This window comes from Panthera pardus, unplaced genomic scaffold (genome assembly GCF_024362965.1).
Source record: "Panthera pardus isolate Hobbes unplaced genomic scaffold, ASM2436296v1 HiC_scaffold_10, whole genome shotgun sequence".
Taxonomy (NCBI): domain Eukaryota; kingdom Metazoa; phylum Chordata; class Mammalia; order Carnivora; family Felidae; genus Panthera; species Panthera pardus.
This window is the reverse complement of record NW_026526655.1, coordinates 107,361,301-107,383,798: the sequence shown is the minus strand read 5'-3', so window position 1 is coordinate 107,383,798 and position 22,498 is coordinate 107,361,301. Positions and strand designations below refer to the sequence as shown.

Below are 22,498 nucleotides of genomic sequence, written 5' to 3'. Positions count from 1 at the left end.
AGGGGGAAGAAACTGAAGCCCAGAATGGTACAAGCCTGGCCGGGACCTGCACGGCTCCTGAGGAGAATTCTGCCCAGTCAGAGGGCTTCTTGCCTCAGGAGCAGTGTTCATTGTCTATTTTTTGTTTGTTTTGTTTTGTTGTTTTTTAATGCTTTTTTTTTTTTTTTTTTTTTTTTTTTTTTAGAGAGAGAGCAAGTGCGAGTGGTGGGGAGGGGCAGAGGGAGAGAGGGAGAGAATTCCAAGCAGGCGCCATGTTTAGCACAGAGCCTAAAGCAGGGCTCAATCCCACAACCCTGGGATCATGACCTGAGCCGAAATCAAGAGTCAGAGGCTCAACTGACTGAGCCAACCAGGCGCTCCCATTATCTATTCTTTGATAAGGTTTAATACTATCTTCTGCTTCCTGACATCTCTTTAGCATTTGTGATCACTGAAATCTGTGAAGTAAACGCTAACAATTACGTCACAGCCCTGTCATCACTCCAGCCTCAAGAAAGCATCTTCTCTGTGAAGAAACGCACCTTCATCTTCCCAGTTAATGTCTCTGATCTGTTTCAAACCAAGTTACAGGGACAGTGATCTTATCCAACAGCTCATTCCGGCTTTCACAGAGCTACTCATTCAGAAGAGTGTCCCTTAAAATGAAGTCTCATCAAGTTGACAAATTTCCGAGTATTCAGATTTTTGAAACTGGAAAACAGCACCACATTGACTAAGCCTTTCTCTATTTTCATCTGAATGCTGCTACCTCTCTTAATTCCTTCTTTTGGGTCCATTTCCCTGGTCCATTATCTCCTCAGTGTCCTGTCTTTTCCCCTGCCAGAGGGAGGTTCTCAGGGTGGAAGGGCATGTTATTCACTTGAATGGGCTCAGTGAGGAAGTTCTCTAGGACAAAAGGATGTGAAGATGGGCTGCAACATTTAAGACAATTACGTGTCTTGCATAGATGTCTTGTGCTTCCATTTGTGAGGAATGAAAGAGACAAAGGAGTCATTCTGTGGTTCATACAGGTATTTTGTAACTAAGATCATTCCCTGCCTGGAGGTGTAACAAACAAGGAAGGCAGAGCTTGGGAAGGCTTGGTGATGCCAAGCCTCAACTTCTCCACACATTACCCTCTCTCAGATTTCTGTGCTCACCCCTGCAAGCTTGATAAAATTTTGGGGTGATGGTGGGGTTCATGGGGTGCGAAGCCAATGACGAAGAAAGAATTCTTGAAGACATCTTTGGTGCAAAAAGGTGATTTTATTAAAGCACGGGGACAGGGCCACAGGGGACAGGGCCACAGGGGACAGGGCCCATAAAGATGGGCACAGGGGTGCAGGAGCACGTGGCTGTAGGGGTCCCAAACAGACCAGATTCAGCCACGCGGAGCTGACAAAATCCAAAGTCAGAGAAATGAGTGGTGGTGATAAAAGAAGGGGATTTATTTCAGAGAGGCCAACACTGGGAAGACAGCAGACTATAGTCTCTCAAAGACTATCTGCAAAGTGCCCCAAATACTTCCAGCTTTATATAAGTAAAATATCGGTGGGCACCTCCAGGTAGGCAGTGAAGGTTAAATTGATCACTGTCTTGGATCATGGGGCAGGGTCCTGGGGGCTCTGGGCTGTCGTTACTTCCCAGTTCTTAGGAGGGGATGCTGTGCCTACAGGGTCTTTGGCCTGAATTCAGAGATAACCTGGAAAGAAGAACTTAATCTATTAGAAAGTTTGAGGTCACAATGGAGGTGGTTGAAGTCCTCTTTCAGATGTAATTGAAGAAGGGTTAACTAATCCACAGATAATAGATGGCGATTAGGAGATTACCAATAGTGGTACTGGTAGACTAGGACTGGAGGAGGTTATTTCCCCTTGTGGAGGACATCTTGTCTTGCACAAAGCATTTCTTGGTGTCTTCTGCCAAAACGTTACAATCCTGAGCCTTGCATTCTTATCCATATGCCTTTCTTGAGTTTCCCTGGTCATCCCTTCAGACTGAGCTGGGTTCAAATTCTTTATCACATTCAGGACACGAGTTTAAAACGCTTCAGATTTTTCATCTACGCTATTTTTTAAAATTTATTTTAAACAATTTTTTTAACATTTATTTGTTTTTGAGAGCCAGAGAGAGACAACATGAGCGGGGGAGACGCATAGAGAGCGAGACACAGAAACTGAAGCAGGTTCCAGGCTCTGAGAGACTTGAACTCACAGACCATAAGATCATGACCTGAGCCGAAGTCTGACACTTAACCAACTGAGCCACCCAGGTGCCCCCGTGCTATTTTTTTTAAGGTAACTAATTTTGTCAGTCCTCACTCTCATTTTCCATTAATATTATCCCTCTGTGTTCTTAGGGTTGACTTAGACTAATGGTGAGAAATCAATATGGAGGAAACAGTGTCCTCTATGTCAAGACCTTTGTTAGTATCATCAGGCTTGAGAGCTGCGAAGGCTCTGAGGTACATGTGGACCAGCTCTCTTACTTTACGTTGGACTGTGTCGCTGAGAGTACAAGTGTCGTGTTCAAGGCCAAATAATATGTCAGGAATAGATTTGACTGTAGGATCCAGCTGAGATTTTGGCTCCTGTGCCAGTATACTGTCCACTTTCATAAATAAGAATTACTGAGGGAGTTTGAGAATAAAATATTCCATGCCCCAAAACATTGGTGTATATGGGGTAAACAAAGTTCATCGTATTTCTTCTCGGCAAAGATTCTACAGTCTGTGCATATGCACTGAAGTACCAGATTTGGAGAATATACTTTTCCCCTCAACTATTATTTACTCATGTAATTCTTTCAATTGTTTTTATAGTGTTTTAATCAGCTATAGAATATAATGTGCACAGCTATTGGAAGTCTTTTGAAAACCACAGTTCAGATGGTATTGCGTTAACTACCCATAACCATAAGTCAACCTCATTTTAATGCCCTCAGACCCAGGACCACCCTCAGTCATCCTGTATCCTCAAGACTATTGAAGACCTGGCAGGCATGGTTATTATGTGAGTTTTTAATATTAGTGCTTATTTTTACCATCAGCAAAAAAAAAAAAAAAAAAAAAAAAAATTATACCAATGAGCAGTTAGCCCAATAACTAATGTTTCTGTGACAGCCTGCCATGTTACTATTAGAATGTATTTAAAAAATTGGATGCAAGTCTTGTCTCTTCATCAATTATTAATAATCAACTGAAACTTTTTTAAATGCTTTCCTTACCATGAAGTCACATTTTTTTTAACGTTTATTTATTTACTTTGAGAGAGAGAGAGCATGTGAGAAGGAGGGACAGAGAGAGAGGGAGAGAGATACTCCCAAGCAGCCTCTTCACTGTCAGTGCAGAGCCCAATGCGGGGCTCAATGTCACAAATTGTGAGATCATGACCTAAACTGAAATCAATAGCTGGACGTCTAACTGACTGAGCCACCCAGGTGCCCCTACCATGAGGTTACATTTAAAGTACATTTATGAAACTTAATGTAAGTGCTGGAAGCCCAGCTATCCAGCCAGCTTGATGACAGGGCCCTGGCGGTGGACAGATCGGGACTGCAGGGCAGCTCACCAACAGTGAAGCTCCTTGTACTCCTGCTTTTATGTAATTTGGCCTTAATAAAAGTACCTGGGGAATTGTCTGTTGGGGAATTGCCCTCAACAGGCCCCCTGGGAAAAGAACCATTGGGGAAAGAAAATAAGGTTCTGCAAAGAAATTGTGCGGCCCTACATTTAGCCCTTGCCACCCCCTATAAAGACTCCTCTACCGAAAGGAAGGATAGCCTCATATATTTCCCAGCCAAGGAGGGACAAATGGATTTGAAAGCCCCACTCCGGTAACAAAGGAGTGTATCTATGGGCGCACGTTACTCCAACCCCTAGGCCCACTTGGCCCCCAGGAAGCATTCCAGATGATGATTGAACCTAGTCAGTTAAAGTACAGAATGGTTCATTAGTTCCTAGGTGCCTTGTCTCTCTGAGAATGCATAAGGCATGGGTTCCTAAGGCCCTCTTGGCCCCTTCCTGGCACCTCGGACCTAGGTGAATACTTTTGTATTGAACCACGAATGGTTCAGGGAAACAACTAAGAGGTCATGTCCCTGTAACTGTTCCTCTTGAGATGTTGAGAAATAGATGACCTTTCATGAAAGCAACAAAGCAAATGTTCTATAGATTATAGATAAACATAGAAACAATGAAAATAATGTAAGAAATTAATCAATAAGCAAAGGGCAGGAGGGAACGTTATGAGAAAATAACCATGTTATTGCTTAAAGGGTGATTACACATAAGAACATTTTTAGAATTAGGTAATGCCAGAAAACATAGATGACGTGCGCTATAAAGAAATTGCTAACTAATATATAAAGCCACGTTTGCCACAATAAAGCGGCCAGTCCAACACACTGCTGTTGTCTGTGTCCATTTTATTTTTTATTTTCACTTTTTCACTGACACCGTTCATTCTTTAGGAACCTCTGGACCTGCTGGAGCTGGACTCCGGAACGTAAGGAAACTCAATACATGTTTGATAACAAGAAAGTAGAGATGATAGCTAAGTTTTCTAGGATAAATTACTCTCTTTTCTTCAAGGTTTTTGGAGATTTATGCTCTACTGTATTTTCGTTTTCTTCAAATCCCAAATATTTTGTGGGATACATTTTTAAATACCTTCTATTATTTTCTGAGTACTCATCATAAACTTCTCTGTCCGACATTTCTCCATAAAGTTGTCATGGTATTTTAGTCTGACATTTAACCATCGATCCATTCAATAATATGAGTGGAGTGGCTCAAAACCTTTTGTGCTTTCTACACTTTCCCTCGTGTGTATAGGGGAGGGTAGTGGGGGTTGGTCACTGGCTTCAAAAGGCTCAGAAACTGACAGGTAAGGATGGAAACAGATCATCGGTAGGCAAAATCCTAATCAGAGAGGCATACCTATGTTACAATAGGAGAAGAGCCGAGGGACCAACACATGTCATACATGAATAATACACAATGGAGAAAGAGTCCTTCGTTTTGACTTTTATTTACATTAAAAGTATGGTCCTCTTTGACCTCAGTTTATTTTCCCCCATACAAATCCTTCCCCTTTCTGGATATAAGTGTGTTGGCTATATTCCCTCAGGTTCGTCAAATTGTGTCACCTTTTGTTTTTTTCAGCAGTAGATTTTGGCTAGTGTGTAATATCATCTTGAAATATATTTATTTGTTTTTTATTAATAATTCTGCTTGGAGAGATTTATCTATATATTTGGTAAGCTTCCTCTCAATTCTTGAAAGGAGTTATCTCAAGTTGTAAAATGCAACATATTCTAGGACTAATTATTGTGAAATAATATTTATGGCCCTGGTTGAAATTGAGTTATAAATAATTACTCTTAAAGTCAGTTATTTTTGTACCAAAATATTATAATCAGGTCTGCACTGTCATCACTTATTGGAAGAATGTCTTTTGAGATAGAATTGATCAAAGCTTTCTTGAAAAGAAGATAGCTGTATGTTATTGTTTCTATCTTATTCCCACATTCTTGTAACTTTTTTGCTGAAATAAATTAAATTCATCTAAAAAGATTTGTTTTTTTCCAGACTCTTGTTTTCTAATACCATAATATCTCAGATGGGTTATTTGATGGTTCGCTAGGATCTTCCTTTCTTCTTTCTTTCTTTCTTTCTTTCTTTCTTTCTTTCTTTCTTTCTTTCTCTTTCTTTTCTGAATGTTTCCTTCTTTAGAACAGGTAGTTAGGGTCAATGCCAGGGACCATGGCCAAGCCCATTGAAAGCCTGAAGGGCACGGCATTCAATTCTTCTGATTTAAATATGACAGTGTTCCTGGTTCTTCTTTATCTTTCAACACTTCGATTTGACCTTGCAACAGAAATGACAGTTATTCAACTCAAAAATTCACATCCAGTTTTGCTAAAAGTGAGAAGTGAAAAAGTCATAGAAACCCTCAAGATTTTTATGGCTTTCTGTTAAGAGCTCTTCTTTTCTAGAAGAACACAAAACTTTCTGAACAATTATGTAAATTTTCATCTTTTTTTTCCCCTTCCATTCCCTTTGCTTGGTATTGTCTTGCTAGCTATAGCCTTCCTAAATTTAATCTTTAAATAGCTTTTCTTTATGCTTTCTGCTTAGCTATTTAGTCTGTATTGTCTGTCCCAACACAAAAATGGAGATATGGGATTATAGAATTTGATCCACCATCTCTACAATGCCATCCTAAACAGGCCATCATTTTAGGAGTTTTGCATAAGGTCACCAGCTGGAGTGTCCAGCCACCCAAAGCCCTGCCATTCCTCACCAAGGGAGGCAGGAATTACCCACAAACAATACACAGGTTTGGAAGCTTAACATTGTCCTGTTGATCTTATTATACTTTAACATCATCCATGCTGAGCAAACAAGACTCCCTTTCTCCACAATAATGTTTATTTCTCTTTAAAGTGGCTCGGCCTATTCAACTTGATCACAAGTAAAATGTGTAATTTGGTCATATCCCGTGACTTCTGCAAAAGTTGCTAACTTCCTTTGGGTCTCTCAAACTGAACAAACAAGATGACAACAAAGGAAAGACATCATCGTTATCATAACTGACATTTTTATATGTTTTATAGATAATAGGTGTTTTCTTATTCATAGCTTCTTCTGTTTCTTGTTTCTATGTCAACTGGTAAGCAGGAAACTGAGGTCATCCAGTCCATTCCTGTCCAAGCTGTGGCCCAAGGAACCTCTGTTTTACAACCCTTTCCCATTCAATCAACTCAAGAGCAGTATTGATCCCTTAAATCCCACACCTGGAGTTGAATCTCTTGAATCTCTCTAAGCTCTCCACATCCTCAGCCTTATTTTCTAAAATGTGTGTACATTTTCATGATACTGGTCTCCAAAAGAAAATAAGCATATATTTTATATCTCCATTTTCCACACTAAGAGAGGAGAGACTTCAAATGCAGTGAATGTTTGTCTAATTAAGGGGTTTACAGGGTATGACCTCTGGGTCAAATCTGGCCAACTGCCTGTTTCTGTGTAGATTGTGAGTTAAGCATGATTTCTTGTATTTATAAATGGTTGAGTACAATAAAAAGAGGAATAACATTTCATGTTATGTGAAAGTTACATGAAACTTAAATTTAAACTAAAGTTATGAAGTTGCAGTTTCCATATATAAAGTCCTATGGAAACCCAGCCATACTACTCATTTACACAGTGTCCATGGCTGTTTTAGTACCAAACAGCCGAGCTGAGTGTTGATGGCAGACACTGGCCCTTAAAGCCTAAAATATTTCCTCCCTGGCCCTGCTGTAATTGATGGATATTTTCTCCCACTCTGGGTTTGGAGGTGCAATAATAATAACTAATATTTGTATTCTTTTGTAGTTTTAAAAGATACTTTCATAGTTCTTTTGTTAATTACTCATAACAACTCAAATTAGATGCCCAAGGCTCAAAATAGTGGTGTCCACAGTCAGAAAAGAGAGGGTTGGGACCCAATGGAAATCTTCTGGCATCAAATCCCATCTAATGCTTGCTTCAAACATGAGGTAACCAAAATATAATTCTATTTTACTTCTGCACACCCCCTATGTTTCATTTTTGCTTTGCTCATCCCAATGAGGAGACTTTGATCTAAAAGGCCATTCCACATATTTACTGAGTTGCCTGTCATTTTTGAATAAGAACTTTCTAGCCCTTGTTCTAAGCCATATTTAGCTATGTACGGTTTCCTGAATTGGCACACACACTCTTGCCTCGGTGCCTGTTTCCTTTCTCTTACTTGCCATTTTCAACTTAACTTGTGATCATCCTCTAAACCTTTGAGACACAACTGAAACAACACCTTCTTTAGTCAAATGCCTGCTCCCTGCTCATGTGTGTTAATTGGTGCCTGGGCCCTTCTCTGTGGCGCCTGTTGTACAGGATTGTCATTTATGTACTAGCCTCCCTAAGTAAACCCTGTACAGCCCTTTGTGAGCAGTTGTTATATCTTATTATGTGATTATTCCCAACATCTCAAAATCCACATCAAAATTGCTGATCAATATTTGTTGAATGAATGAATTAGGAAATTAATGGTTAGTCTCAGAATATACAACAGTTGATATTACACACTATAATATTAATACTATAAAGTTATCTTACAAAATGTAAAGGGTGATAAATTAAGATATCTTTTTGTACAAGATAAAATGCTAAAGAACCTATATACACGTCACATGACATTGATCCCCTTTTATTTGATTTCTGGCCGCTTGATATTGATGTTTTTTTTCTGGCAATTTGATTTTTAACTTTGCGTTTCCTTATAATTTCAATAACTACAGGCAAAAACAGGAAGGTCAGCATCTAGCACACTGCAGGCTCTCTATTAATGTCACATCATCAGGTTTCCTTAAGATGCTCACCGGCTCCCTCAGAGACACCCAAAGGGAAGAGCCACAGGAATCAGAATATTTCACAACATGAATGTCCCACCAAAATTCCAAAGTGGTGTCATGGATGGTGGAAGATCTCTGCCTGTTTATTGGGAAGGGGCACTTGATTTTACTTGGTTGTAAGTTTATGTGCTGAAAAATGTTTTCTGTGGGCTCAGCTTTAAGTGAGCATTTGAATAATGTTATTCTCTTCTAGAAGAGGCTCTGCCTCGGGGCGCCTGGGTGGCTCAGTCGGTTGAGTGGCCGACTTCGGCTCAGGTCATGATCTCGCGGTCCGTGAGTTCGAGCCCCGCGTCGGGCTCTGTGCTGACAGCTCAGAGACTGGAGCCTGTTTCAGATTCTGTGTCTCCCTCTCTCTGACCCTCCCCCATTCATGCTCTGTCTCTCTCTGTCTCAAAAATAAATAAACGTTAAAAAAAAATTAAAAAAAAAAAAAAGAAGAGGCTCTGCCTCTTTAGACCTCTGGAGAGTAAAGATCAGCTACACTCCCTATGCACAGGGGATTGACCCTGAGACAGGTACATCACAGAGGTTTTCCTGCAGACACAAAATGATTCCTACATATTCTACTGGTAGCGCAGTTTTGGTGTTTTGAAGCACAACCATGTATAGCCAGAGAACCCTTTGATTTTCTCTTTATGGCCTTTTGGTTTATCTTGTTTAGTTGGAGATTTTCCTCTAGTTTCATTGAGCCATAGAGGCCAGGGACAGAGTAGCTGTACAATGGCAAAATTAACATTATTTGAATTTGTTTTAGCTGTAGCTCGGTACAGCTAGATGTGGTTTAAGGCTGATATTGTTTAAATCTTCACTCTTCCACTAACTAGCTATATTATTCTGGGAAACAGGTGTTACCATTCCTATTTTCCAGATGAGAAGCTGAGTCACAGGTAGGGTAAGACCATGGCCTGAAGTGACACAGATAACAGAGTGGGAACTGACTCCAAGCATCTGTGACCTCAAACACTGTGCAGTTCTTTTAGCAAATTAATTTACTCATGCTAGGTATAGTTTTCTGCAAAATGAGAAAGACAGTCCTCCTCTGATGGTTTCATTGGGACAAAAAGGGGTAGCACGTATAAGTACTTGATATACACCAGGTGTGCAACAATTGTTAACTATTTTATTATTACATTTCTATTTAGGAGAATATTTGACTCATACCATTTCTCTTCATAAAGCCAGTATCTTTTAAATGAGAGCTGTGCACACAACAAAGGGCCCTGTGAGACGTGGACAAGTTGTCACACTCTCCAAACCACAGAGTGGGGGGGGGGGTCGTGAGGACGACCACCTGCCCTTTTCAGGGAGCACCGTCCTGCGCTCTCCCTTGCTGGCATTTCTCCTCCGTTCGGTGAAAGTTATGCTGTAAGACAGCCTTTAATTCTCTAAGGCCTATTTGAACAGTTGGAGTGCCTCAGAGCGAGCGGCTAAAGTGGATTTGCTTTTCTTCCGCTGCTCAACACTGTCATCGGCTGGCGCTGGTGTCTCCTCCCCAAGGATGGATCCCACATTCCAGACGGGGCTTTCAGCAGCGGGCTCGCTGGTGTCAGATCCTGTTGGCCGGTCTCAGATGTGCAGACGCTGTGAGCTCATTGACCTCATCAAATGTAGGCCCACGGAAATTTGTTCATTTTGAACTGTCATGAACAATGAAATCAATTCACATACAGTTTAAAAATTGTATTAGGAAAAAATACCATGAGGTTAGTCCTCCCCACAACACAGTATATGTCTGTTTGAACTCAAAGTCATTTGTTTTCTCTTTTTTTCCTTTCTTTCAATTTTATTTGCTTATTGTGAGAGAGAGAGGGGGAGAATGTACGAATGGGGGGGGGCGGACAGAGAGGGAGAGAATCCCAAGCAGCCTCCTCATTGTCAATGCAGAGTGTGAAAAGGGGCTCGAACCCATGAACTGTGAGATCATGAACCAAAATCCAGAGTCTGACAACCGACTGAACCACCTAGGGGCCCCTTCTCTTTTATTTTATAGGCTTAAACCAATACAAATATGGCACAGTGGATAAGATTAACACAGTCCTTCATTAACTCTGAATGGTACTCTCTGGTTATATTCTGTGACTAGAAAGCAGCTCAGGAAAAAGACGTAGGGAAACGAACATATTTTTAGTACATGAATATTGTTTTAAAATCCATTGAACCTCAGAGATGAGAAAGGATTTATGTATTTACTGTCCCTCAGCTACTAATTAGAAGAGTTGGGATTTGAAGCCATGAGTGTCTGGCCAAAAGCCCATAGGTCAATTTCTCTGCTATCCAGAATTATTGTAAATGTTTAAGATAGTGGATTTGTTTCATTATTTAGAATCAGTCCCCACTTTTTCAGGGACAGGGCATTTCAAAATCTCATTTATGGCAGAGCCACAGCTAGAACTCAAGACTTCTTCCTAGTCCAATCCGCTTACAAGCCATTACTGAGCCTCCTTGCAGAGCAAAGCATGACTAACTTTTCTATGGCTAGCTTTAGTAAATTATGTGTGATATGTGTCACTTGTTTTCAATACATTTGGAAAGGATAAAGAGATAAATAATGGCAGGAAGCATTTACGAAGGGCCCCACTGCTCATGTACTTGGTTAAGTGGTTTGCATGTATTATTTCATTTGATACTCAGGGTCTCTAAAGGTCTTTGTGTTTAATTTTCCAATTTACATCTTCAAAACCCAAGGATTATGGTGGTTAATCTATTTCAAGTCACAAAAGTAGAGAATGGGATTTTGTGGGATCTGAGCCCCAGTGGCTTGCCTGGCTCCAATGTCCATGTTTGTACCATAAAATTATTGCTCTGAGTCTTATCCCATGCTTCCCCCTAGCTTCTCCATCCCTTCAGATGACTCGAAATCACATGGACTTGCCACTTCTTCATTAAGTGGTTCTAAGGGTCGTCAGGGCTTTGATCTTGCTAGAGCCCATGATCATTATCTATTCTCATCTGACTTGGTTTCTCAGTAGCATTTAAGAGCTGTTCACTTCCTCTTCATTACACACTTTGTTTTCTGGGCTCCAACTTACCCCGTCTTCCTCCTTCCTCGATGTCTGCCTCCTTCTCCTCTAACAGACCATCGTTCCAGGCTCTATTCCCTAGTTGCATTCATTGTCTGGATGATCTCAATCAGACGCTCACACACACATACACACAGATGTGTAGATCTGTAAATGCAGATACAGATTCAAATATCTCCCAAGTATCTCTCTAGAGCAGACCACACTCCTGAACTGCAGACGTATACCCAGATACCTGCTTGACACCTACACTTATTGCCCAATGGGAATCCTAAACTTAACAAAATCCCAAATTGAGCTCAGGATCCACTCTTCCTACTTCTCAGCCACCGTTCTCCAAGACAAAGCTATTTATTTTCTCCTGTCCATTCAGTGGCCTAAGCCCCAAGTTCTAATCTTTCTTGGTTCTTTGTTCTGCTCATAATCTCCTTCAAGTCCATAAGCAAACCCTCTTGGTTCTCTCTGGACCCAGCTCTACTATTATATTCTCTTCTATAACAGCTGTAGTCCAAACAACCTCCCTCTGGGCAATGGGTCCTAACTGTTCTCTCCCCCTCCCCTCTTGTTTCTCCATGGCCCATTCTTCATTGAGAAGTTAGATGAGATTTTTGTAAAAGGTAAATCTGATAGTGTCAGTCTCCTGTTTAAAACCTTTGCCAGTTTTTTGACTGTTTGTTGACTGACTACCCCATACATAGAAGTCTTAATCAGCATATGAAGTGAGTTCTAATTCATCACTATGGATTGTTTAATATCCTAAACACATAAAAGTCCAGTTGGGGTTGGGGTTTTCTCTGGGAAGAAGGGGAAGGCAAGATAAGCAACGTGGCTGCTGTTAAGCTGGCAGGGATGAAGGTTTAGGAGAGGCCTAGGGTTTCATACAGGTAGATGAAACCCGGATGGTTCCAGAGCCCTGAACGTGCCTTTTGACCAAGTCACTGAGCTTGCTGTCATAGGCATTTGAGCCAGGCAAGCAGGCGAGTATAATTCAGCCTAGTGACGAGACAGCCCATGACAGCACTTTCAGGCCCGCTGAAATCAATAAACCCAGGGAGTGGGAGTTTCATGTTTCTCCAGCAACACCACAGGTCATGTTGTCTTGGAGTTAATGGTCTAAGGGATGAGAATGAGAGCTAAGGGATTAATTGTTAGACTCTTCATTAACCCAAGAAAACACAGCAAGACACATTTGGCTTCCACACAAAATCATACAAAATTCTCTCTTTATTAAATATACATTATTTACAGTTTAAGTCTTTCTTCTGTACAACAGTAACCATAGAAAACAAAGAAATCTAAGGCTAACGTTTTATTTTTCCCCATACAGTGTATTATTAAGACATGTTACGTGGTCTACAAAACTGACTTGGAACGAGGCAACATCACTTGAGTTTCTGTTTTGGGAACAAAAATGAGAAGATCCAAAGGAAAAAGCAAGACTCTGGCAGATCTACAAAGAGAGGTGACCTGTTTTGTGCTTTTGCCATAATAGAAAGTCTACATATAGTTTTTTTGGGGGGGAGAAGTTATTTTGCATTTTATTATTTACTTGTTAAAAATAATCCCCCCACTCTTTCTCATTCTTCAAAAAGGAGGACCACTGCGTGCCAGAGAGAGATTTCCCATCTGAAATGGACATGGCAATGGGCTATCATAGAGATCAGCAAGCTGCAGTCCATGGGCCAAATCTGACATGTGGCCTGTTCTGTGAATAAAGTTTTATTGGAACACAGCCATGCCTCTTTGTCTGTGTATGGCCCACTTCCTGCCACAGCAGGAGAAGGGAGTATTTGCAACTTTCAGACTGTCTGGCTTGCAGAGCCTAAATTAAACCATCCAGCCCTTTACAGAAAAAGTTTGCTGACTCTTTCACTATCAAATCCTGGAGGCAGACTCCTGGTTCCCCCTCAGCCTGTCCTTCTATTCCCAGTGACAACCCTGCACCCCTTTTGCCTCTTCCAGTTGACTGAAGGAAGGGACAGCTTAAGACAGCACATGGTATCAGGAGGCATGTTAACTACCAGCTTCAGAAGGAGAAAAGTCTTCGTGTTGGACCTCACTAAATAAGACCCTCTCACACTATAACTATGCTGCTTTAAAGCAAGGTTTGGTATTTTTTGCATGAGTATTTAAGGCAGGGCAAGGTTACACAGGTTGACACTGCCATTCGGATAGAAGAGACTATGTTAATATTTCATGTAAAGCCTTGGGGATGGGGTTGACTATAATGGAAAAGTATGACTAGGCAGAAGCCTGTTAAGTATTATCCCTTAAAGTTTCACTGAAAGTTTCTACTTATGGGCCTTCCAAAGAATCTACAGGGTAATACAATGTTCCTCTTGAATGCCCAGCACCTTTTTCATGTCCTCTGAGGCTACCGCTGGCATCTGAGGCATGGAAGAACATGATGTGAATGAAAATAAGACCAACATTTAATTGTTAAAACAATTAGATTCACCTTTGGTCATGGCTTAGGACTGCTCTCCTAATTTTGTTCTGGTATTCTGCATCAGTGGTCAGGATTGAGAAAACCAGTGTTCCTAAATAGTGTTAGATGGTGGGTCCCTGGCAGTATCTGTTGTTGGGGATGGACAGTATCACATCGTCTTATAATGTGGCATGCCACATGGATGGCAGGACCAATGAAGGGGAAAGAAGGACCACTAGACTGATTTCAGGACCTCAAGCATCCCACCCATGGGGCTTTTGATTTGGGATAGTGGATTCGAAGAGTTGTTTTGACACCTTCTTGCCCTTAAAATTGTATCTGGGTGTTCAACCTGGGCAGGTTGGGTCACTGTGGTGATAGCACACAATGAAAATCTTGTTGAAATAAAAATATTGGGGACAGGAGGGAGACGTGGTTGGAGTAGGGCTGAGAAGGGTAAAAAAATGTCATGCCAAGGTTGGTAAGGGCTTCGTCATGTGAAGCCCATGATATTGCCTCTTTCCCTAATGTGTAAGACAGTGATCCAAATGCACTGAAGGGACTCCTGATTTAGGAGCCAAGAAAGAGGGAAGAGTTGCTGCCCCTGCTCCATGGTGGGAGCAATGACCCTCCACACCTGAGATGGCCACCGACTGTTGCCGCAGATCCTCCCTTCCTCCTCAACGTGTTCTCAGCAGGTGTGGTGGAAACACCCACACCAAGCTTTGCCTTCATCCTTGCTCACATCTACTCAGCCACTTTGTAGTCTATAAACATTACAAAAGACAGACAACTAGCTGACAAAGTACAATATTTCACTAAAAAAAACTAAAATGTGCTTTTCTGTTCTTTCTCAGAGCTCTATAGTGCAAAATAAGAGAAAATCACTCAAAAATAGCAAGAGTTCAGTATCAAAACCTTATATGAAGGTTTCAAACAACCGCCAACTCAAGAGGAGATGTGTCTATCCCTACTGAAGAGCCGTGTATGTAGGATGTCCTGGAGAAAGTCTGACTATCAGCCCTATTTACAAAATCTTTGTGTATGTGTCTGCTTACGCTGCTTTTTCCCCCTTTAAGAGGTTTAACTGTTTGGGATTTGTGGAAGCAACGATGCACACCAGGGACCCAAATCTGCAAACTGGATGGGCTCAACAACAGTGGGGGTGGGAGCGTGGGAGGAAGGGCGGAGAAAAGAACCAAGAACAGTGTGTGGAAGTAATTCAATTACACTGCGTGTCTTTTAAAGAAAACATTTTCCAACTGCATGACAGACATGAAGTAGCACTCAGTCAGCCTCCATGTTTTCTGAAAGTTTGGGGTTTGCTTTCGCCTTTTCCCATGAACCATTTTTGCATCTGCGGGAACAAGGAAACCTCTTTATTCCTTTGGTCCGCTTGTGACCCGTAGGACAACAGGAGCCTAAGTATGTCAAAGCCTTTAGGCTAAGGAAAAATGAAGAGGAGAGCTACACACTGTCTCAAATTCCTCTTGGCAGGCCGGGGTTGCAATGTGGACTTGATGGATTGCAGCTGTGGGGGAATTCAAAGGAAGCCAGGGCAAGTTGGTGGACAAACTGTCAAGGCTTTTTGTAACAAAGATTTCAACAGCCTGATTCCTATTTCCCTGAATACCTTGGAGGAGACACTCTGTTCGTAGCCTCCCGGTGCGGCTCCTCTAAGTGAATGAGCTTCCTGCAGAGAAGAGACAGGTGTGACTTTCAGGATTGGAAAAAAACTCACCCGGGGCACAGAAGTGAGACCTCACTTAGATGGACAACAATTTTTAGTCAGTTATTTACTCGAAGCTACTTCATCTCGTTCTCAGAGACCTTTCTAGGTAGAGTCAAATGGTTCGTGGGGACAAAGAAGGGTTTTAGGAGGGGCAAGAGGACAGCAGACACGTTAAGGGGCATTTGGAAGAGCAAATGGTTATAACCACATGGCCTTGAAGGAATTGATACGAGAGGAGGAGGGGAGTGGAAGTGGAGGTTGCTGTCCCTCCCCCACAGAGGGCCCCCAAGCCATCGCTTAGGTCTGACTGATGAGAAGGGGCTTCAGAATCCCTCAACCAGAAAAGAAGCAAGAATGGAAAGAATCAGGCCTTCCCCAAAGTACTTTAGAGACAAGGACCATCTTTTCTTGCCGTTCCTAAAGAGTTAGTCCATTTCCCTCTACAGAAATATATCTGCATAGACAGATATTTGGTTCGAGGAAGAGAAACACGGCGGCATATTGAAAGTGGAATATACAAGAAAAATTATGAACATTTTCCAGAAAATTATCTGCTTCAGTCCCTAGCCAAGGCTTTGCAAAAATAATCATGCAGGACCTCTGCTCTGTATTCTATAACACTCTCTGCCTAGCCCTTTTACAACAATTATACCTTGTTCTTGCCCCGATAGACTTGGAGCTCCTCTAAGGGCAAGAACAAGGTATAATTTATATTTGTGCAGCCAATGTCTAGTTCAACCCTTGGGGTACTGGGCATTCAGTATGCACTTCATGATGAATAAGGAAAGGGAACAATCTATTTCTTTTGTTCTGATCCTGCTCCTGTTACCCTGCAATGGTCATGGAGCTAACAAAAGGTAGAAGTCAGGTTTAGTGCCATGTCTGTGATTACAAGAGGGAACAGAAACTGTTTGAAAAAAACAGTCCCGGATCCTTAAAATAAATCTCCCATATGCAGCTGAGACTGAACAGAAGAGGCTAAGTTATCCATAAACCCTTATCCAGAGAAGCGACAAATGTCTAATTCTCTAGGTGAATTCTCATAGAGACCACGGCAGTCTAACCTATACACCCAGCGAATGTTGCAGTGGGTGTGAAGTATTTTTTAGGGTAAGCATACATACTGTTGCTTATGTAAATAGGTTTGCTTGGTAGAAATTATATCAATTAAGTATCCCCCTTAGAATGTGAAATTGCACGGGTGCTTTCGGTTGTGCTATAAAGCGACCACATTCCATGAAATATTTTTGTAATCCACAGCTATCAAGGACCGAGGGTTACAGTGGGGGATTATGGTGGTCCAGCTCTCAGAGCATGCAGTCAGGAAACCTGACTACCGAAGCAGAAAACAGGGGTTAAGGAGGGGGCAGAGTGCTTTCAATGACGATTTGTTTTAGATTATAATCGCTCAAAGGTCAGAACACTCAACGCGATTCAACAGTTGCACAAAACTACCTGGGTTTGGTACCACTGAGGAAAGACAGGCAGAGTTAGCACTTATTTCTAAGTGAAAATTGTGTTTTGCTTTGGAGGGAGCTGCTTGCTTGTTTCCATATACATCTAGTGAAAGTCAGTGTTCTCTGGGGTTACGAAACAATCCAACCCTGTAAAAATAATTCTGGTTTAGCCCTGAGACTTTACTTACAAGAGTGATGTGCTGATTGCACGGTCTTGGCATTGGTTTCTTGGCCTGTGATACGGAGCGCGTACGTATAGACAGTCTACATGTGTGGGGAGGCATGCTGGTGGATTCTGCAGTGTGGGAGGGGCAAGAAGAGAGCTTCACGGAATCTTCACCCTATAGAACTACCTACAAGCGTTTGTAAGTGGATGAGGAAAGCAAATACTCGGAGTTGGCCTTTGCTAGTTCTCCGTTTCTTCTGTCAGCGCTATGCCAGCAAAATATAGTCCTTGCTTCTCAGAGACTTGAATAATGAGGGGTTCCAGTTTTATTCCTCACACCTTCCTTTGCCTTTCCATTTCATTATTGGAGACGCTTCAGGCTAAACCTACTGTGCTTCGTGGTGACTTTTATTTGAGGGGAGAAAGGACTGTGTCCCCGTAGTCCAAATCAGCAAGAGGCTGATTTATACAGCCTTTTTTATGGAAATCAACAATTCAAAAGTGAACATTGGAAACAGGGGTGGAAGGGGCAGGAGAAAATAATATTTAAAGATCTTTCCTCTTATTGATGATTCATTCATCTTATTAAAAATGCTAGAAGAAAAAAAAAACAACAAAAAACAAACAAAAAAACAAAGATGCCAGCGTTGGAATCCTTTAAATACATTTACTAGCAAAATGATATTATGATGATGTGATTAAGAATCTGCAGATAGTTTTAAGAAGAGAATGTATATTTAGAACAACATCTTCAAGTTGATAAATATGATTACAAGCTGATCCTTGCCCACGTGCTCAGACCCTGAAAGGAAAGCCTGAAACGGATTTGAGATGAGACAGAGCTAATGAGTTCTTCATCGTGAGCCTGGCCACGCCAGGGGAGATAGACACACTAAGAAGAAAATGGAATGTCTGCTCACTGTTGAGGCTGGCAAACTGCAACGTGGTAATTGTTTCCCAAACCGAATCTGTCTCGTAAAGAGAATCAGCAAGGACTTTCCACATTTGTGGATCATTATATTGGTATTTTCAGCATACCGGAGACTTTATATTGTTTTCCCCTTCTCTTTTTCTCCAAGATGGCCCAGAGGCAGAGTGAGACCCATCGCCATAGTAAAATCATTAGGATTCTTACTACCACCTCGTGGATGAGCTAGGGATGCCTTCTTGAAGGAATAACTATGTTTCTTCCATGCTTTGTTTTCGGGAGGGACAGATACCCTGAAACTTCACATCACCTCATGTGAGAGTCTATGCCTGCAAAAAGATGTGTGTGGGGGCCTTTATATACATGGAATATAGATGACTTTAAAATGTGATTCACTGTAGAACCTAAGAGGGCCTCTCAAACTAAGCAGTGAGGGTTCAACAGGGAAACCATAATGCCCCAGTCAGTACGCCCTGAACCTCCCAGAGAATGTCTCTATGGACAGAGGTGGGTCATTGTGTCTGCTAGAAAACATGACACCTGCATTCATTCACTTTAGTCACTAGATCGTTGGTGAGTAGATAGAAGGGAAGAATCCTGCTTGATATTTCTCTTCTTTCGTGCAGTTTTGGTTTTTTTAAAATTTTTTGTTTTAATTTTTATTTTTAAAGCTCTTCATGGAACCAGGTACTATTTTAGACCTTTATTTGAATTTCTTTATGTTGCAGCAACTTATATATATATTTATATATATATATATATATATATATATATATATGTATATATATATATATATATATACCTTAGTATAATAATCCCAGGAATAACCTAGCTAACATTTCTTACAAAATTGGAAGAGGCATTTTTGAAGTTATAGAACATCTACTTCCTAGCAGCTTTCCTTTTTACCTCCTAGTTTCAAGATACTATTTTCCATGCTTCCCCTAGGTTTATGCTATTGTGTGCAGTTCTAAAGTGTCGGCCCCAGGAGAGAGTGGCATGAAAGGAGCAAAGGAATGGCTCACTACTATAAGGAATTTTATATTTGAAATACTCAGGGGAGAAGAGTCAAAGTGAAAAAGGGTGATGGGTTAGGGCAATGGGTGTCCTGTGGTAAGGAAAAGCAACACAAAACAAACCTCTCTTAATCCTTTGAAAGTGCCACTGAAGCAAACCAGGCTTTTAGCATCTTCTTTCTCTACCCTGAGTTCCTTGGTAGGAATGAACTTGAGATGGGGGAGGATGTCAAGGGTGACTGTCATATGCCTAAGTCACAGAGCTCAGGTTCAACATAAGCCTGAGGTTTAATGCAAGACTGGACAGCTGCGAAACTAAAGAGTGCATCTTACTTAGAAACTGGAAGTATAGAACTAAATATGCACATGTACACCCATGTGTCTCTTCTTTGTCTAGAGTAAAGTCAGTCTGTTGAGTGGTCACTATCACCACCATAACTCTGTCGGAAAGGAAGGCAGTGGCCATAGCTGCCTGGTCTTCTGGGCTGGGTCAAGAGGATAGATGCTGTGGTTGATACAGGGGTGTGCCAAACATAATTGGCAAACAAATGAGAAAAGGAGGATGACCAAAATGAAAAGATAGGAGAAAGGAGAAAAAATTTAACAACAACCCAAAGAATATTAGGTGACCCTGCAGTTTCTCAGATGAAATATTCCCGCTTACACTCGCTCACTGTGTTTTGCAAGTCAATGTCATTTCTAAAGGAGCTGTCCAAATTTTCTGGGTATTCCTTCTCCTTCATCTGGTTAGTGCGGTGTGACTGCTTATGCTGGTAAAGGAAGCGGGTCATGATGCCGATGATAGAGAAGATGATGAATATCACCACTGCTATCACTCCTGTTGAGAAAGAGGAAAGAAAGAGAGAAGGAAATCATCATGGACCATCTACTCGGAAGAGATGATTCAGTCGAGGCAGGCAAGGCACTCAATAGAACGAAACAAAACTAACCCAACAAGGAACAACAGATTCTTGCCCAGAAATGAAGACCAGCTGAAATGCCTTCAGTCTTCAGTTTCTAAGAAGCCAGAAAGAAAGCCATTCTAAATCAGAGAATGCCATCATATAAATATGGACTCATCCTGGCCAAGGATTTCTTAGTTATTTCTTCAAGACCTGATTTAGGCCTAAAGATGCAACAGAATCTTTTAATTAGCACATGTGCCATTTGTAATCGCTTGTAATTTCTTTGTCCCCTTGCAACGAAATATTTTAGAACTACTTCAGCACCCTAGAGAACCATCCCAAAGCATCACACACCTCAATACACCCTCTCCTGATGTAAATTCCTTTAGGGTGTATGTTTGCTTTGCTAAAAATGATTTGCTATGTAATGGGATGCTTCCCAAACATACAGGGCACTCCTCCACTGCTCCGTGCTCTGCTAGGCATGGGCCGGTGCAGAGATGGTATGTTCTGTTTTCCAGAGACGCCGAGTCAGCTGAAATGGCAGACCTCTTCCAGTTACGTCAGGTTCCCGCCTGCTCTCACTGCATGTGATTTTACTGCATCTACTCGGCAAGTTGCCCTCGCTGACTCGAAGGTCTCGTCCCTACCCTTTGCCAGGAAGCCTCTCGGGATGCAAAGAGCAAAGTCAGGAAAAAGAGGGTGAAAATGTAGAATCTGGTGACTTTTAAACGGGAGAATGCATCTATACATGAATGTAGGTTTTTCCAACATTCAAATATTTGAGAAGTATGTATGACATTCACATATAAGCTTATTCCCAAGAAAGTGTGTATTCTGCTGTTTTGTTTCTCTTTCTGAGTAGAATGGAGAGTGCAAAATGTGTTTATTTTAGAACATTAGTTTTGGACATCCTACGCCGTGATTTACATAAGCATGGATATTTGAGAGTTAAAAATATTGAGTGCACATCTTCTACCGATTTGTATCAGAGCTGGGGCCATCATTAAGATTGCTTACTTAAAAAAAATATATTCCTAAACCCTTAAACAGCATTTTCCCTGACTATTTTAGAATCAGGCGGAGTAAAGCCACGTAAGTTAACAAACCTATGAATAAACTGGGTGGCAGTGAGGGACTCCCAAGAACGGGCTGCAGCTTTATGAGATGAAATACAGAACTAGTTTCTACTTCTTTTACACAGACTGTTAGAGGGATTTTCCCAAGGGGCTAGGATGCCTTTCCTGCTCTTAGAGACTCACGGAAGCATATAACTGGGTGGGAAATGTCAGCAGTCACAAAAGTCTCTTCTCCACATGTCAAAGGAGAAATTGTTGGAAGAGAAACAGACAATACATTCTTCCTTGATGCCAAACAAAAATCAAATTGGACTCTCTTCCCTGAAGCAGAAACTCAGGTCAGACATTTTAAGAACTTCCTTAAAGAGGAAAGGTCACAGTGTCCGTTCCTCACAGTCATATTGTAATGGGGCACCTCTGTGCTTCCACAGCCATTTATACATCCTCCCTCAAAACACTACTCGCTAGTCCCTTGTTTTCTGCTTACCAATCCCCTCTCGCACCAGGCTGTGAGTTCTTTGAGGGAAGCATCCACGTATCCCTATACTTAGCACAGGGCTTGACCCATAGCTGAGGCTCATTAAATAGAAGTTAAATGAATGGATAGTGCCTACTTTTAACAAAACTCCATCTGGTGTGGATCAGTTCATCTGGTCTGCCAGAAGGCAGCGATGGGGGCACCGGCTAGGGCTATGGCTCCTGGATGACAACGAATTTAGTCTCTCACAAGTGTCTAACATTAAACAAGGTTTGGGGATCGTTCTGTGTTGCAAGGCCAAGGCGGAAAGAAACAAGCCACCGGAGGAAGCAGCCAGGCTGAGGCAGGATAAAAAGGGGTGAGACCAACAGGCAGGAAGAAAATGGAAAGGCTGGGGAGGGGGGAGGGAGAGGGAAGCTCACAGCAGAGTAGACAAGATCTGTATCTGTAACCATATGTGCTGCTGGATTTGAAACTCCAGTCCTGTGGGCTTCACCCTGCTCATTAGATCCAACCCAAATCACTTGCTGGAGAAAGCTGACAGGTCTGGGGCTTTCACCCATCTGTCTGCCCCAACATGGCTTCTTCCCATATGTTTTATTGGTGTGCTGTGTTTGTGCTTTAGGAAAACTGACAACTGCATGAGATGAACAGGGTGCACACTGCCTGTCACTAAGTAAATGTCCCAGCTGTTGACTCAGTAGTCGGCTGCCTGATGGATCGGGAGCAGGATGCATCCATGGGACTGTAGATGCTGGGGGAAGAGGGCGCCTTTGATCAAACAGCACCCATGACTATTCTTGAAAAGGCTCCCTCCCAGTCTCACAGATCATGCGGGGCTCTGGATGCTAGATGGCCATAATTAAGGAAG

At 41.8% G+C, this 22,498-nt stretch overlaps 1 protein-coding gene and 1 long non-coding RNA gene across 4 annotated transcripts in view; one reads left to right on the top strand and one right to left on the bottom strand.

Annotated features, from left to right (window-relative positions):
* The first annotated feature begins 8,324 nt into the window (after positions 1-8,324).
* Positions 8,325-13,170, top strand: LOC128779032 (uncharacterized). The gene is made up of 2 exons (XR_008424916.1): positions 8,325-8,579; positions 12,766-13,170. It is a non-coding gene; the product is annotated as an uncharacterized LOC128779032 (long non-coding RNA).
* The window catches only part of CNTNAP5 (contactin associated protein family member 5), an 801,428-nt gene continuing 791,562 nt past the window's right edge, over positions 12,633-22,498 (bottom strand). Inside the window, exons 24-25 of one of the 3 annotated variants that reach the window (XM_019469410.2) lie at positions 19,830-20,003; positions 12,633-15,559 (exon numbers count right to left, since the gene is read on the bottom strand). In XM_019469410.2, coding sequence (XP_019324955.2) covers positions 15,558-15,559; positions 19,830-20,003 — 176 coding nt within the window. In that variant the 3' untranslated portion in view covers positions 12,633-15,557. Of the gene's footprint in view, positions 15,560-19,170; positions 20,004-22,498 lie in introns of those variants that run through there. The other 2 variants (XM_053909896.1, XM_019469409.2) reach the window with 2 other exon arrangements.